At 40.9% G+C, this 18,443-nt stretch overlaps 1 protein-coding gene across 1 annotated transcript in view; it reads left to right on the plus strand.

The window, feature by feature from the left end:
* The window catches only part of PLCB4 (phospholipase C beta 4), a 340,960-nt gene that overhangs the window by 299,173 nt on the left and 23,344 nt on the right, over positions 1-18,443 (plus strand). The window contains exons 29-32 of the mRNA XM_047069062.1: positions 6,451-6,539; positions 7,088-7,238; positions 12,257-12,306; positions 12,441-12,506. Coding sequence (XP_046925018.1) covers positions 6,451-6,539; positions 7,088-7,238; positions 12,257-12,306; positions 12,441-12,506 — 356 coding nt within the window. The remainder of the gene's footprint in view (positions 1-6,450; positions 6,540-7,087; positions 7,239-12,256; positions 12,307-12,440; positions 12,507-18,443) is intronic.

Below are 18,443 nucleotides of genomic sequence, written 5' to 3' on the forward strand. Positions count from 1 at the left end.
AATTTAAACAGGCTCCTTATTACATCATTCCTAGAAATGTACTGTGGAGCCCAAGAAGAGGGGGACACGTAGGCATCTCCCAGTGTTACTTAACCACAAAGTCTTCCCCCACCCCCACCTACACCTAACATATCTCTATGCATTCTAGAAATGGAATTTGGTCAATGATTAATCATTTGCTAGAAGGTAAGAAACCTCATCTAAAATCATAGTTATGGGATTTGTTGATCTTTTTTAGCATTGCTTTGCAGAGATCCGGGGAATGTATATTTTTTCTGCTGCCTTTACAAACTCTTGATAAGATAGAAACTGTTGAGGGGAAAACAGGAGAGGATCTGAGCCAAGAGGGGGCCATCTAGGTGCCATGGTTGGTGTTCACCGCCAAGGCACTCAAATTAAATGCCTTGAGAAACAACAGTTAAACAAGCAAACACAAAGATGGACCTCCCTTATAAAGACTGCAAGTATCTGGAAGTCTGTGCTGAGGAATTGCTACCTTCTTTTCAGTTCTTGGGGATGCTTAAATTGATGTTTTCAACTCTGGAAGTGAGGAAGGGTGGGTGGGAGGGAAGGAGGAGTGAAAAAATGATTATACATGGAAAGTCTTCACCATGAGCAACCAGACTTTTGGAAATGGCACTCAACCTAGAAATAGTGGGTTTTTTTCCTTAAGTATAAATAAGTAAAACTTCTGTTAAGTTCGGAAGAAAGAAGCAAATGAGAAAAAGCAGACTGGTTCTTTATTATTTTTTTTATTTTATTTGTTTTAAGTTTGTTCATTGATTTTGAGAGAGAAAGAGCATGAGCAGGGTAGGGGTGAAGAGAGTGGGGAGAGAGCGAATCCCAAGCAGGCCCTACTCTGCCAGTGCTGAGCCCAACACAGGGCTCGAACCCACGAACCACAAGATCATGACCTGAGCCGAAATCAAGAGTTGGACGCTTAACCAACTGAGCCACCCAGGTGCCCCAGACTGGTTCCTTTTTGAAAAGAAAGGTTCCAGAGCCTGTGCCTTGGCTTCCAGGCATCTGGGAAATTTCAGCTTGCCCTTGTGGGTTATGTAGGGTCAGGCTCTTGCATGCGCAGGTCTGTACCCTGTTAGAAGGTCAGTGTGCCCTGTCCCTGGACACGCCTAGCACATAGGTCAATGTTGATCAGCATTTCAACTTCATTCTTGCCACAGGGGATTGTCCTGTGGAATAGAGAACTACGTAACCAGCCACAGTGCTCCCCCAGTACAAGGGGAAGATGCCCATGAAATGCCACATTGGCACCAAAGAGAGATAACAGGACTACTTGAATATGCAAATCTTTGGCCAAGAATATGCTCTCCTGAGCTGAAGGAAGGAAAAATAACATTTTCCAATAGAGTTATACAAGCATATTAGAGGTATGAGATATTTGAGGGACAGCTTCTCATTCTCTGGTTATAAATTATTTTAAATGTTAATAAAAACTGGTTTCCCTTTTTGATATGCAGCATATTTATATATAAATGTATATATAATATGTGCATGTATAATGTGTGTGTAAATCATTCTTTAAATGTCAGGTATATATATGGCTTTAGTCAGAGGAGAAACTAAGTTACAAAAGGAAAATTACCTTAAAGAGGCCTCGTTGGGTCTTGACTCTCTAATCCTGAGCCCTTTTGCTGAAAAATTTTGGTGGAACTATCCCACTGGCTGCCCTCTGCATGGATGTATTACTCTAGCTGCAGAATGAGCACCTGCCACCATGTGGCAAAATCCCGTGTCCTAGAAGTATCTGATTTATTCAAAATTGCGAAGAATGAAGTGCTTGTCTCAAGTAACCTGCTAACCTAAGCCTTGTTCCAGGTATTTTATCTTTTTGACATCATCTTTTTGTTCCATGTGATTCAGTTTGAACAAGCCTTATTTCTACTTTGCGTATTTTTGTTGCCATTTGATCAAGAACACTATTGAGTTGTATATTATAAAAATTTTAAAGGCATATGTAACTGAAAAAGGCATCTCGTTTAAACTCAAATAATAAGGCACGATTTCAGAATCCGGGAACATAACTCCCCAGTGGCTTCTAGAATTGTTAATATTGGTAATTGAAGATAGGTTTAAGTAATGATATTTATCCAACTAATGGATAAATCTGCAGCATCTTATTTTGATGTATAATTTAGGCTATATCTACATAATCCTACAGCAGATGGCTGATCAGAAATCTCAGCCAGTTTGTCCTTGTAATACAAAGCAATATATAGCCTAGTTTACTGTATTGTGTCATGACTGTATGTTATAAAATATAGCACCTGTATTCAAGATCAGAATTGTACACAATCGACCCTCAAGGCTGGGATCATGACATAGCTGCAAGAAACAGGAAGAACACTCTGGGATTCAAAATATTCTTTCATCAAACCATGACAGGACGTTGGGGCGGTCTCCAGAGGCTGATGGATGGATGCTCCCTGTTAGCAATGATAAAGCCTGTTTTATTTGAAAGATACACCCAAGAACAGAAGATTCCTTCACTGCCATAACTTCAAGCTGAAGACGATTCACATATGTTGTCTACCTTGGATTCGGCTGCCTCTGCCTTTTGTAATTCCTGCATAGAAATTCCCAACTGACCAATGTTGACCCATAGGTAGGGACATCTCTACGCCCCTCACGCAGCAGGAAGAAGTTACTGAAGCTGAGACTTGTGCCCAAATGCCAAAGATTTGCCACTGTCGATCTGTCAGGGGGAAGTATAGAGTCCACTTTTAGGCAACAGGCTTGAGCAATGAAAACTTGAGCAAGGCAGAAGGGCCCACAGCGACCATCACCAAGCCGATGCGAATGGGCTCATTAAGTGAGCCTCCTCAAAATAGCTATAGGCCCTAACTAACCAATGGGCTACTTAAAAACAAGCACAGTTATGAGAAAAGGGAAAATTTCACGCTTTCCTATAAGCCCTCACTCTGCTCTATAACTGTGGCTCCTCACCATCACCTCCTCCTCGCAGGCAGTCTCCTTTTTGCTGTCCTGCCCACTGCTCCCTTGCAGCGTGTTCAATAAATTTCTATCTCCTTAAAAGATTTTTTTTTTAATCAGTTACCATTGGTAATCAAATTTGCCACATGATGGGAGACTTGAAACAACAGAAGTTTATTCTCTGACAGTTCTGGAGACTAGAAATTTAGCATCAAAGACTTGGCTCTTGGGGAAATCCTTCCTTGCCTCTTTTGAGCTCCTGGCCGGCCTTAGCATCCTTTGGCCTGTAGCTCCATTTCTCCATTCTCTGACTTCATCATCCCCTAGCCTTTTTTCTCTTTGTCTTTGTGTGTCCTCTTCTCATCTTATAATGTCACCAATCATTGGATTTAGAGCCTATCCTAATCCCTATCTCAGTCCTTAACTAATTACATACCCAAAGACCCTACTCGGAAATAAGGGGACATTCTGAAGTTCCAGACAGTCATGAATTTTGAAGGGCATTTTTGAACCTACTGAACCCTCTTAATTCTGCTGTACTTTCTTAGTACTTGTTCCTTCCATTAATTATTCTTAAATAACTATTTTAAAGCTTATTAGGAACATATCTTGTTATCAAGTATATAAGTTGTATCTTATATAGAGATACATATCTCTTATGTATCTGAATCACTAATTTTCTGATAAAAGAAAATGCTAAATCTGTTTTTGTACTAACCTATTTCTTGCAAAGTCATCTTTCATAAAAAGAAAAAAACTTGTGGGGCGCCTGGGTGGCTCAGTCAGGTAAGTGTCTGACTTCGACTCAGGTCGTGATCTCCTGTTTTGTGGGTTTTAGTCCTGTGTCGGGCTCTTTGCTGACAGGTCGGAGCCTGGATCCTACTTCAGATCCTGTGTCTCCCTCTCTCTCTCTCTTGCTCTCGCTCACTCTCGCTCTCTCAACAATAAACATTAAAAAAAGAAAAAACTTGAAAGTCCATCTAAATATCTAGCAGTAGAGAATAGTTTAGTACATAAACTCAATGGGACATTATTCATTCACTAAAAGTAATTTTAAAACTATACAGGTATAACCTAATAAATAAGAAAAGACAGATTGGGTAATTTCAAGTAAACCATACAAGATATGTATTCATGTGGAAAAAATTACACAAGAATATACAAAAATGGAAGTAGCTTGGTTAGTTTGGATGGGTTATGGATCATTTCACACTCTAAGGTCTTTATTGGTTTTATAATGGGCTTTAAGTGATTAAAGCCCTATCTGTTATTCCTACTGGAAGGACTACTGGTAACCTCTCAGAAATGCCATAAACACCCCAGGCCCTCAAACTAATGGTATACCATTAAGGATAAGCAAGTACTTGTTTCCTAACAAGCCAGCCCTATGGATCATCTACTGAGATGTGCCAGTGGGAAACCAAGGCAAAGTATATCCAATGTGGGCACGTGCAGGGAGGCCTACACCAGGTAGGTTTTCTCCAAGTGAAGGGCAGGGGGTTCGGTGGGCATGGTTTGAGTTTCACCTTGCCCCATAACAGTGTAGACAGGTGGAAGGAGGAGGCATTTTGGAGTCAGACACAGATGGACTAAAAGCCCTGAGCCAATTCAATGAGTTGACCCAACAACTGGGGTCACTGAGTAGACCACAACAAGTGGGGCAGTCAGGCTTTATCTGCGCTCATGTGACCCATAAGCAGTCACAGTACCTCCTCTGGAGTATTCTTAGAAGAAGAGAAAGTCAAGCCTAAATGACACATCAGGGAAACATTGATATTCAGAATGTGGGACATTTCATAGGATACCTGGTCAGTCTCCTCAACAAATCTATGCGTTGTGAAAAATAAATAGTAGCAGAGACTAGTCTAGATGAAAGTAAATTTAAGAGACATAGTTATCAGAGACCTAGAATGGACTCTATCTTGATTCAAAAAAATTAATTGTAAATAGGGAACATATTAAGATGGGCCATTTATTATAGTAAGGAATTCCTGCCAACTTTGTTGGATAAAGTGTTGGTATGGTTGGTTCTGAAAGAAAACACCCCTTTTTAGAGATGTGTAGAGAAGTAATTAGGAATCAAATGCTATAATGTCTGGAATTTGCCTTAAAATGTGTCAGCAGAGAGGAAAAAGAAAGAAAAAAGGAAGGATGATAGATGAAGGAAATGTAGTAGACTGTTTATAACTGTTAGGTCTTCATCAGTATATGAGGGGTTATTTTACCTTTCTCTCCACTTTTATGTATCTTTGAAAATGTTCATAATAATAAGGACTTAAAAAGGTAAATATTTTTCTGGAATATTAACTTCCAAGAAAATGATTATCTCTTATTTTTTCCTAAGCAAGATTTAAGAGCTAATTTGTTCACATCCCCCATTAGGAGAAAAAAGAGTTCTTAAGGACATAAGTGATAACTGGATTTAGACCTTCTCGTATACCCTTGGTAGGAGAAAATAAATTGATGCAACGTCTTTGGAGGTCAATTTGTCAGTAACTACCAAAAGAACAAATACCCTTACCCATCATTCTAACCTCTAGTCATTTATGCTATGGACATTGCAAATGTATGCTCGGAAATGTTCAAGGATGTTACTGCAATACATACAAGAAATAGATAACAATATACACTGGCTGTAGGAGTGTCAGGGAAGGAGATTTTTATATTTTATATGTTTGTTTATCATGCACATGTACTTTCTATTACAAAAAGGAAAAAATTAAACAAAAATTATCTTAAGAATGTTATAAGGAGCCTGATTTTACTGGAAGAAATTGACACACATACAATTTTTGAAATTGGTAAATTATGTACTGTTTTAAGCTAATGAGAATACTTATTACTTCTATAGTATTGGTAAATAATGCAAAATTACATGAGATTCTGCTAGAAAGTACTTGAAACTCTTCAAATGACATTATATAAAAAAATGAAGTTTTACTGTTTTTAAGTGCCAGGTGTATCTGAGAAAATGCTGGGGAAATACTTCATTTTAACTACCACGGAACCAAAATTAGCTTTAAATACGTATTAGCCTTCTTATCTAAAATTAAGACTTAGATACTGGAGGTACCTACTGTGTGCCAAGTTCTTTTTATATTTATCATTTCACTGAATGCTCCTAGTACACCTTCAGAGTGGGTGGTATCAGCCCTGATTTTCGAATGAAGAAACAGAGTTGAGGACATGAATCAACCCACTCAGAGTCACACAAATTAGTCAATAACCCAGGGCAATTGACTTGCCCTGCCACACTGTCATCGTTATTCGGGGGGAAACCCAAAGAGAGAAAGTCATCTGGCCTTTGATCCTTGCCTTTCCTTCTTTCTTGTTTCCTGTAACTGGCTGTGTTTTCCAAACTTTGTCTTATTTCCTAGGAGAAGGTACTTAACAGAAGACATAACCCGGGTCCAGGATTATGAATTGTTTATTAGCTGAATTTTCTTGGATGTTTATAGTAAGACAGAATCAACAGCTCATTGGCTTTTTCCCCCCCAGATATTGTGGATGCTTTATCAGATCCAAAGAAATTTCTTTCCATTACGGAAAAGAGAGCAGACCAAATGAGAGCTATGGGCATTGAAACTGTAAGTAGCAGTTGACTAAAGACAGCCAAGTTGGGGAATTTTGGTGGTCAGTGATGATAACAGCAAGAGAAAGTTATAAGTTAATATAGCAAATTTGAGTGTTTTTAAAACTGAAGTCATCAAGTCAACAAAATAGTTTCAAGGGACTGTAAAAGTGTAGCCTATTTAATAAATGGAAATCGATGATGCTTTGAGGAATGTTTAAAATACAGGATGCTTTTATGATACACTACAATACCCGTTAACCCAACTCAACAAATTAATGAAATTGACATTTACATTTCTTTGTTGTTTATGAAAGTCTTGCATCCCACCTTCTCCCATTTCAGTGCACTTGTGTTGTTTGTTCTTTTGTTTTTAAAGCTCCCTTTACCATACCCTGCTTGTAAAAGAGTTGCACCTTTTCTCCTGCCAGGCAAAGATCCATTAAGAGAGTTGTAGGGAAGTTGTTGAGTGGTTCAGACTGGATTCAGTAAGATAGAGAAAGCGCCAGACAGTTGAACGTGAGGTGGCTTACATCCGGGTTAACACAAACATTTCTGTTCCAGAGTGACATAGCAGATGTGCCCAGTGATACTTCTAAGAATGACAAGAAAGGAAAGGCCAACACTGCCAAAGCAAACGTGACCCCACAGAGCAGCTCTGAGCTCAGACCAACCACCACGGCGGCCCTGGGGTCTGGAGTGGAAGCCAAGAAAGGTAAAGGGAAGGTGTTTGAGCTCCTTGTGTGTTCTGGAAATCTTAGAGTCTTTTTGAAGGGTCTTTATGAAGATCATTAGAGTTGCTAGTACTGCTCATTTTATTGCCCTATAAAACCCCAGAGCAGCAAGCTTTCTTGCAGATTGGACCAACTGCTTAATCTTCCTGAGTGTTTAACAGGGAGTCAACATTTGGATTTCATCTGCTAGATTCCTGCACCTTAGGGCACTGGGTACAATATCTGTAGTTTTGGGAAATGTTTGAATTCAGTCTCCTTGATGAAAAGAATTCCACACAATGAACTTCACTAATTCATCCCTGTGCTCTTCTGCCTACCAGACAGGCAGTGGGCTCATGAACCAACAGAATCATCATTGTTCTGATATTTCCAGATTCCCTTATTGGCAGTTTGCCCACACAGGTAGATATTGAGCATCCATAATTATTTGTGAAATTATCAGATGGGCATTTGAAGACCAATTCGATATGGTTACCTGTGGGTGAAATAAGATATCCTAAGAAGTGTCACCACAAAGAATTATGTGCCCCAGGTGCTAATATTCAGCTGGGATGTAGGGACACAACTATATTGGTTATTTAAAGTTGACTTCCATGCTTACTGGCTGGGCTTTCATTCTGATTGGATGGTGCCCATCCCACACTGTTAATTATACATTTTGAATGTCCTCCTTGATCATGAATCATTTACTAAACTCATTCTTCTTACTGTGATAAGAATTTTTTTGAGTGGTGTTTTACTCAGTATGTATATTTCCCACTTACGTGTGAATTCAGTGCCCTCCATGTTAGAGAATCAAGTTGTACACTTAACTACACACAGTGCTACAGTTTAAGGTAAAAAACGACAAGCTTTTCCAAACCATGGCAGCATAGTAATTTAGCAGGAAACTAAGAGTGCGTGGAGCTTTGTATAACAAATTAGAAAATGAGACTTCACAAAAGTAGCCCAAATTGTGCTTTGCCTGCAGCTGTTTGTCTGTTCTTCCCCGGAGATATAAGCAAGCCCATGATACAGGCTTTAGGCATTCCATTCCAGTACTGGTCACTATTAACATTAGCCGTTCAAACAGAGAGAGACAGTAGGAAATGGGAGAGTTTTTGTTTAAAGTGCTTGTATCATGCTCTCTAGTACATAAAGACATTAGTAATTTTAGTAAGTCAAGTGGCCTGAAAAATTGCAGTATGACCAGTTTACAGAAGACAAAAAGCAATCCTAGTTCTAGAAGGAACATGTTTGTGTTTAGAACTGTCTCACCCCTGGTTTCAAACAAGATATGAAGGAGCCAAGCATCTCTCATCTCCAGTCCAGTCTCTTCAACAGGCGCCCTGAGAAAGAGGGTCTACATGCTGTTTCCTTCTGGCCTTTTATTTAGGAAAATTGGAAATCTACTGTATGTGACAAGACCAGGTTCTGTGAGAAATGCCTTCACACCTTCAGGGACCTCATGTGGCTAGAGGGGTAATGTAAACGGGGTCCCACACAACAGCCAGGCCAGGCAGTGGTCAGTGAGAGCTGACCCTTAGAAACAGGAGGGGAGAGGGCGTCCCTTCCAGCAAGTGTCCCAGAGAAGACTTATAAATGAGATCCCAATTGAGCTGGGCCTTGAAACTTAGATCTGACTTGAATAGAAAGTAATGAAATGCATTCTTCTCATGGATATATTGAATCACTATACTGGATGTTTGGAAATGCCTACATAGGAAAACCATGAGCTAGATGAAGTTCATGGAGAAGATTAATGTACAATTTCGAAGGACACGTGTGGAGGTAACCATGCTCAGCAGAACCTGGTCTCAGTGAAGGGCTTATTTTATTTTATTTTATTTTATTTTATTTTTATTTTTATTTTTATTTTTATTTTATTTTATTTTGCATGGTGGCTTTTAGAAGAATGGCATAGAAGTGAAAGAGGGAAGTTTGTGGGTTTTCTTCCTACTCCTATCTATGAACGGGGGAGTCAAGAAATAAAATACTCCAGTGACCTCTGTAAGAAGAGGTGTCATTTGTGACAGCAACCTTCTTCCATAAGATGGAGAACTGTCTTAGAGTGCCTGGGTGGCTCAATCAGTTAAACATCTGACTCGGTTTCCATTCAGGTCATGATCTCATGGTTCATGGGTTCGAGCCCTGCATCAGGCTCTACGCTGACAGTGCAGAGTCAGCTTGGGATTCATTCATTCATATTCTCTCTCTCTCTTTCTCTCTCTCTCTCTCAAAATAAATAAACTTTTAAAAAAAGACAGAGAGCTGTCTTAATTTGGGTCATCCCAAAGCATACCCAAGGTTTCAAATCCAAGTAATTTATTGGGGGGGGCAGGGTACAGTGTACACAGGTAGGGGCTTGGGGAGGTGACACAAGGTAGAGAAGGTAGCCGGTAGTCAGAGTGTGTTCAGGCTCCACAGAGGCACCTGGAACTCAGTGCCCCTGGGAACATTCTGAGGGCTAGTGTTGGACACTAACCTCAGAGGCATCCTCCTGGATGAGCAGGGGAACATATACTTTGACTACAGTCAGCCTTTTGTTGAGAGCTCCCATAGGAGGGATCAGTTCCCTAATGATTTTAGGTTGACCAAAGGGTGGTAAAGCATGTTTTGGAGGGAAAGTCCTCAGGTAACTTCCTCAGGCAGGAAAATGCAGGTGCTGGCAGTTGAAAGTCAACTAGAGTGGCCTGATGTAGAGAGAGCAAGGTGTACAGGTCCAAGCCAAGCAACATTTGCTGTGGAGGTGAGAAAGTTCTAATGGTTTCTCTTAGACACACAGCCAGACAGCAATAACTGCACCAATGCTGCTTGATTTTCTCTTTAAGAATAAGGAATCAATAAAACTAAACTCCTAGTTGATCTACAAATTACAGCTTAGGAGAAAACGAGTTATTTTTGAGCTTTGTTGAGAAGAACAAAAACTTTATGTAGTAAACCTCCATTTAGCCAAAATCTTTGGTGCCCAAAGTGTAGTGCTTAACCCCACTTGCACACCAGGGAAGCTTGTAGAACTGCACTGGCCAGTGTAGTAGCCACCTGCCACATGTAGCTATCTAAATTTAAACTTAAAAATTAACCCTTGAACACCTCAGCTGCACTAGCCACATTTCAGGTGCCCAACAGCCACATGTAGCTAGTGGCTGTCCGTTGTTGGACAGCTCACATGTGGAACACGGCCCCTGTTGCCAAAAGTTCTATTAGACCCACTTCTGTAGGCCAACAGAGGGAACTGAGCATGTACCAATCCTGGTTCTGTGGAGTGTGGGTTTTTCCTGGCTAAATCCTTTATAGGAAGTATAATTTTTACAAGTTGTTTCTGTCTCAAAAAATGCAGAAACCAAGTTCGTGTTCCCATAGGTTCCTGTCCATAATGATTTACTTTAACCAAGACCGAAAAAGAAGTCTCACTGGACTGGGTCAACTCTTTATATAGCCCCTCCAGGGATCTTGCATGAACCCCAATACTCTGTTCATTTTATAGAAGAGAAGACAAAGCTGGGGAGCCAGGATTCACGGCCTCTCACTCTTGGCAGTAAAGCCGGGAGTTAGCTTGTATGTCAGACTTAAAAGGTCAAAGAGCAACCCTGTGGTCCCTGGACACCCTTATCATAAATGTTCTAGATCACAGGACTGATTCCTCTTAGCCATGACTCCTTTTCCCACTTCCTCGCCCTCACATGGGCTGTGTGCATCTTCTTAAAATAAGTAAAACTGAAAAACAAGAGCCTGGGACTCAATCCTACCTTTCTTGATTGAATATCTCATACCTAATTTTTTGGGATTCTAATGGAAATCAGTTATAGTACAGAGCACACATTCATTTTGTTTGTCTAAGATGAAAATCTGCAGTCAAACAGAAAATGTTTGGGGATCCTTCTACCACTGTGGTTGCCATGACGACACCTGGCCTAGCATCCTTCACTAGCAGGATAATTTAGTATGTTACTCCGGGTCCTTATGACAGCACCCTGTGAAGAATTCACTGGTCCATCACACAGAATAATAGCTGTTATAAAACAGTTTGAACTCAGGATTTCCTGTATGTTGAAGGCATGGCTGTGCTCAATAGCGTATTGCTTAAAAATTAAATTTGGTGAAAGAAGCTGGGAAAAAAAATATTTTGTTCTTTGACGATGAGGTGAGAAAAGAGCTGGGAGGTAGTTGACTGGTATGATATACAAAGATAAAAGTAGTGTTAATAGACGCTGTGGTTTGGCACCCCATCTCCCCAGCTGCTATGTGTATTGGCTGATTTTTAATTTTTTTAATGTTTATTTTTGAGAGAGAGAGACAGAGTGTGAGTGGGGGAGGTAGAGGGAGACACGGAATCTGAAGCAGGCTCCAGGCTCCGAGCTGTCAGCACAGAGCCTGATGTGGGGCTTGAACTCAACGAACCATGAGATCATGACCTGAGCTGAAGTTGGACGCTTAACCAACTGAGCCACCCAGGTGCCCCTGTATTGGTTGATTTCAAATCACAGCTGCAACCCTCTCAGAGGACTGCCCTCCCAGACCGTGGCGGTGCCCTTGTCTGGAAACACCTGGAAGGTTTTGTGCAACCTCTGAAGCCAGTGGCTGACTATTACGGGGTTACAAAAGTCCAGTCTTCTTACCTCGAGGTAGTACAACTCCAGAGGGCTATGTACTCTAAAGAGCTCTCTGAAAGGGTCAGGCTGAGGTTGGATTTCCCCTAGAAATACACCGTACCTTCTTCCTCTGCCCTGCTCTGCTTCTGTCACTGCCCTGAGGGTTTCTCCTGAGCACCTTTCCCTAGTAAGTCATGTGCACAAGGAATTCCAACTCAGGCTCTGCTCGTAAGGAACCTGAACGAAGATGATAAGCATGCCAACTGTCTATTTAATTGCTTTGTAATAAGAAATTAAGATGCTATATCCATAACCATCCACATAAAGCTGCTTCACTGTCTTTAGATGAGATTTCAAAGTGATGAATTTTGTATTATCGGTTATTCTCTTTAATTTTTAATACACACAGTGCTTTAATTTTTTTTAAGGTATCGAACTTATCCCTCAAGTGAGGATAGAAGATTTAAAGCAGATGAAGGTAAAATTGCTCATTTTGCAAGCACTCTTCCATTACCTATATGGTGAAACCAATATATTTTTGTTTCTCACCAGATGTATTCATTGTGGCTACAAAAAAAAATTGATTTTGGGCCCTCTTTGCTTCTTCCACAGGCTTACTTGAAGCATTTAAAGAAACAACAGAAGGAGCTAAATTCTTTAAAGAAGAAACATGCTAAGGTACATCATGCTGAGCGTGTGTGCATACATGTGTGTGATTTTGTTTGCTGGTTTGTCTTTTAGCTCTCAGATGAAAACCTCAAGCTGTTGTTCTGTGTGATGGACCAGTGAATTCTTCACAGGCAAAAACATGGCTTAGAAACTGACACCAACCAACTGGGCAGTAGTACCTTGATCTTAAGTGGTAGGAAATGAGGTTTAAAAATAGAATCCATTTGGGATTGGTTGTCACTGATTTATAATCTGCATTTCTGACATTTACCTCAGAAGCATAACAGAGCTTCACCCATTTAAAGTTGTTTAATAATCATGGGACGCCTGGGTGGCATAGTCAGTTAATCATCCAGACTCCTCTCTACCCCTCCCCCAGCTTGTGTGCTCTCTCCCTCCCTCTGCCCCCGCTCAAAATAAGTAAATAAACTTTAAAACTATTTAATAATCAGACTTTATCCAAGAGTCTGGCTAGGTCCCACTGTTTTAAAGACCAGCTCAGTCTCCGGCTAGAAGCACCCAAATCCCCTGGGTTACTGGCAAGTCATTTGCCACACACAGGGCATGGAGGGAGGTGCTAGCCAGCCCTGACTCTCTCACCCATGGCTCCTAGAGAGAGGGCTTTTCTCACTTGTCCCATTATGTAAACTCTGCTCAGTGACCTACTTCCGAAATAGAGTTGTTTTTTCTCTTCGCCCATAAGAAGAGGTTTTTTTGACAGTGATCATGAGAAATTCTAAGAGCTGGTTGCAAATTTAAGAGAAGAGCAGCAGCTGGTCTCAGGAGTTCTCGTGTGGGCTGAACACTTCACAGCACTCCATCATCCTGCTCCCAGTCCCTCCTCACAGAGAAAGGAGGAAAACACAATACCTCTTTCCTTCCCAAGATGGAGCATGACAGCCACTGGGGCTGGAAGGGTAATGTGTGTGTTCCTCTGTTACGGGCAGCCGGAGCAAGAGAAACTTAATTTCTTGAAAGGACTTCTGAGTTCTTTTAAACTTGTCATGAGTTCTACTTTGTACTGTGACTCAGACCTCAAACCGAGGCATGTCTCTAGAGCTGGACTTGAATGGCCTATCTCCTAATCACTCTGGATATTAAAAGCACAAAGTTCGTGGGGCACCTGGGTGGCTCAGGCAGTTAAGCATCTGACTCTTGATTTCAGCTCAGGTCATGATCTTGCGGTTCGTGAGTTTGAGCCCTGCAATGGGCTATGCACCAGCAGTATGGAACCTGCTTTGGATTCTTTCTCTCCCTTCCTCGCCCCCCGCTTCTCTCTCAAATAAATAATCATTTAAAAAATGTTTTTTTTTTTAAATTCAAAGCTCGCGACCCCAATTTAAGTTTGTGCTGCTTTGAGAAATTCATCCTATTCTTGGCCTAGTAATATTCCCTGTATTATTGAATGGATGGTTTAGTGCATTTGCTCCACAGACTATTTGCTCCTAATTTCATGAATAAGTCCACTGAGTAGAATTCCTTCTTATTGCCCATAGGGGAGACTTGCCACAGATTTTCAGAAGTGTAGGAGACAAAGCTGCTTAAAGCAGTGTTTTCAATTTTGTTGGTCGTTGGCAACAACCTAGAGTATGGAAAGGCAGCAGAAGAGAGGGAGAAAAGGAAATAAGGAAGAATGCAACGTACCTTTGATTATTAGGGATGGAGTTGGTAGCCATATGGTAAGGCATCATCCCCCAGATTTTCTTTCCATTTAACTTGGATCTCTGTCATTGATGCTGACATCTCAGGGGCCTATGGGCTCTTTGGAAACTTCTACTTTTAACCTCACCCTCATTAAATATTTCCTTGAGGCATGACGAGGAGACATATACTGTGACATAATAAAAATAATCATGGCAGCTAGAATTTTTGCATGCAAAGTATTTTCCAGATGCTGTGCACAGAACTTTATATATATTGTCTCATTTAATACTCTCCACCCTATAAGGCAAATTCTGTTTAAGTCTCCATTTTACATGTGAAATTAAGAAATTAAGGATTAGGCAGGTTAAGGAATTGAACTAATGTCCCAGCATTGGAGAGCAGCAGAGCCAGAATTTGAACCCAAGCCATCTGACTCTAGAACCCATACTCTTACCTCATTATTCTGTGAGGGATGTTAGATGCTTTGACAAGTAAACAAGTTCCCCTCGCTGCAGCAAATGCAATGGCAGCACACAGCTTGATATGAAAATCCCCATCTAGTTTGGACAATGTCAGTACACTGGTTACCTGTACAGCTACTGAGGAAAGATGGTCCTCAATTTTTTAGAACTTGACCTACATACTACTGAGAAGGATTATCTGTTGATATCCTTCTCTGAACCTTTGAGTCCAGACTGACTCAGGTTGGCAAACATGCCCATCTGCTTCATCAGAAAAGTGCCCAAGATGGTGTCTTCGTCAAATTGGCGTAGACTGGGTGGCTTAAGCAACAAGCATTTATTTCTTAAAGTATGGAGGCTGGATGTCCAAGGTCAAGTTGCAGCAGATTCAGAGCCCCCTTTCTGGATTTGGGATAGCCTCCTTGCTATGTCCTCACATGGTGGAAAGGGCTAACATTTCTCTCATGTCTCTTACAAGGGCACTAATTACATTCATGAGGGCTCTGCCCTCATGACCTAGTCACTTCCCAAAGACCCCCTCTCCAGATACCACCACGTTGGAAATTAGGGCTTCAACATAGGAATTTGGAGGGGAGACAGAACATTCAGTCCATTAATAGGTGGAAAATTACTTTTCTGTGAGACAGTTTAGAGCTGACCTTGGTGGATCTTCCCCTCAGACAACACTACACTTAATTCAGCCAAATCCATTTCTTCACTCTTGTTGGCAGGGACGCCTCCATGTTGTGTCATAACCAGTAGATCCCAGATGGCTGAAAGACTGTACGTTGCCTTCATTTGTAGAAAACAGAGGAGCTTCTTGGAGCCCCGTATTATAATGGAACCAACACCTAAAAGAAGATTTTTAAATCTCCCTAAATCTGCAAATCTGAATTGTGTGGACCTTCATAACTGCATTAGGGAGCATTTTTTGGAGGAAGCATTCAAAATTCCTTAGTTTGAGCAACAGAGTAAATTGACATGGTAAAATATTCCATGCTTGCCTATTGCCTTTCAGAGTGCTTTTCAGAAGTATTTCTGAGCAGGGCAATGCATTTCACAGCTTGTTTTCATATCCTTATGCACCACAGAAGTCCATGTTACAAGTGTGTGATTATAAGCTTATGAATGAATCCCTTCTCCTACATTCGGTACACAGGGGACCCACTTTTTTATTCAGACTGCTTCGGCAGCATAATTTATGAATTCTGAATTCTGTAGTGTTTTTATATAAAACTACTAATAAGGCTAACATTTATTTAATGCCAGTTTTGTATTACACATTTTATATACATTCTCAAATCCTCACAGTATCCCCAAAACCCAATTGACACTGCCCACATTCTAGACATGAATAAAATGAGGGAGGTGAGTCCCTTGCCTAGAGTAATATAACTAGTTAATGCTGGTAACGAGCCTCATTTGCTTACTTTGAATGTACACCTTTTACAACTTACCACATTATCCACATTTATTAAAAATGCACTCCAGGGTGGCTCAGTTTGTTGAGCGTTTCACTCTTGATTTCGGCTCAGGTCATGATTCCAGAGTCGTGGGATCGAGCCCTGTGTCGGGCTTTGTGTTGAGTGTGGAGCCTGCTTGGGATTCTCTCTCTCCCTCTGCCCCAGGATGTGAACTAAAATTCTGACTCCAGAACTCATGCCCCCCTTTTTTTCCCCAAGTTTTTGGAGTATCATTAACATGCAATGTTAAATTAGTTGCAGCAGTGCAAGGTAGGGACTTGATAAGTTTATATACTGTTTTGTGCTCACAACAAGTATAGCTACATCTGTCACCATACAAGGCTATTATGGTACCATTGAGTATATTCCTTATGCTGTACTTTTTATTCCTGTGACCTATCATTCTATAACTAGAATCTATCTCTCACTTCCATTCACCCATTTTGCCCATCCCCCCAACCCTGTCCTCTCTGGCAACCATCAGTCTGTATTTATAGGTCTGATTCTGCTTTTTGTTTATTTATTCATTTGGTTTGGCTTATTTTTTTTCATGTTTGTTTATTTTTGAGAGACAGAGTACAAGTGAGGGAGGGGAAGAGAGAGAGAGAGACACAGAATCTGAAACAGGCTCCAGGCTTCGAGCTATCAGCACAGAGCCCAGTGCGGGACTTGAACTCACCAACCATGAGACTGTGACCCAAATCAAAGTTGGACACTTAACTGACTGAACCATCCAGGCGCCCCTGTTTTTGGTGTTTTTAGATCCCACATATGAGTGAAATCATATGGTATTTGTCTTTCTCCGACTTATTTCACTTAGCATAATATCCTCTAGGTCCATCCATGTTGTTGCAAATGGCATGATCTCATCTTTTTTATGGCTGCATAATATTCCATCTTACATATATGTTTATGTACACACACACACAGTAACTCACCCTACATCTTCCTTATCTGTTTGTCTACCAATGGACACCTGCATTGCTGCCACATCTTGGTTGTTGTAACTATAGAGGTGCGTATATGTTTCTTAATTAGTGTTTTCTTTGAGTAAATACCCAGTAGTGGAATTCCATTACCCCTGAATTTTCACACATTGATTTTTCTTTCTCACATATTCTTGGTGGTCTTAGTAAAAGGTTTTTAAGAGCCATCATGATCCTATCAGGACACAAATATCTTGGCTTCCTTTGGAACTGTTTTTTTCAACATATGATCCTTGGTCCAGGAGCTGGAGGCTTTGTAAAAAATGCATATGCTTGCATCTGAGACTTAGTTATAATCACCAAGAAGAGGCCTAGGAAATAAGCTCCTCTCCTTCACACATTAAAATTAAATTTTGAGAATTGTTTCTTTAGGAATATTATTTGGCACTCTTCATTGTCCCTTGACCCCTAGTGGAAACCCCCCCCCACTTGCCTTCAAGCTGTAGACCAGTCCTCCTTAAAAAAACAGATTTTGACCTGTTGTCAAACGAGAAAAAATACCCCCAGCCTTTTTGTGAAACATCTATAAACCTTTTTAACTGTTTTGAAGCGACCTAAGATGGGGCTGAGATTTGCTACTGTAAGGCCTTGGGTTATGAAGTAACTATTGAGGAGGGAACCTGGCCCAGGCTGTACCCTGCCAACCACAGCATCCATGCATCAACCTTAGCAGTTGGCAGCTAAGAGCAGAGGCTCTTACCCAGTCCATATTATTACTGCAGGGACTCTCCCCTCTTATACATCGGCTAAGGTAACTAACGCCACTTCTTAGACCTACAGGGAAGCAGAGAATCCATGAGCTAAATCCCAGTGGCTTAAGACACAAATGTAATATGCAAAAGAAATCTTGTTTTCAAACTTGAAGGTTAGCCACAGGATGGAAGAGGAATTCTGGTGTAGGAGGATCTATCACTTGCAGGAGAGTCACAGAAATAGGCACGTGAGCTGCTGTTAGGATACTAAGAGAAAAATCAGGGATAATGACCATTTGAGCCTCAAATGAGATCAGGATGCTAGCTAACATGCCTAGATTTTAGAAAATGGCAGGGGTCAATGGCCATTGTTTTTGACCCTGTGAGTGCAGCTGGCAATCAGACTTTTATGTGTCTCTCACTTTCTAGAACCACCTCTCCATTTGAAATGGAAACTAGGGAAATGGTTTTCAAGTGTCCATTAGATGAGACACAGCAAAAACAGAATTAAGCAACAGTCATCTCCCCTAATGCATGACTCACTGGAGTCCAGAAATAGGGTTTCTTTCATTAAGAAATGGGCGTACGTTTCAATTGTCTGATGTGGTCAAATTCTTAGAGCCAATAAAACCCAAAGTTGGTTAACTAGCCCCAATAACATGTTAGAGGAATAATTACAATGTAAATGCCTATAGGGACC

This window comes from Lynx rufus, unplaced genomic scaffold (assembly GCF_022079265.1).
Source record: "Lynx rufus isolate CCGP_SWC_20201006 ecotype Redwood Valley unplaced genomic scaffold, mLynRuf1.p SCAF_8, whole genome shotgun sequence".
Taxonomy (NCBI): domain Eukaryota; kingdom Metazoa; phylum Chordata; class Mammalia; order Carnivora; family Felidae; genus Lynx; species Lynx rufus.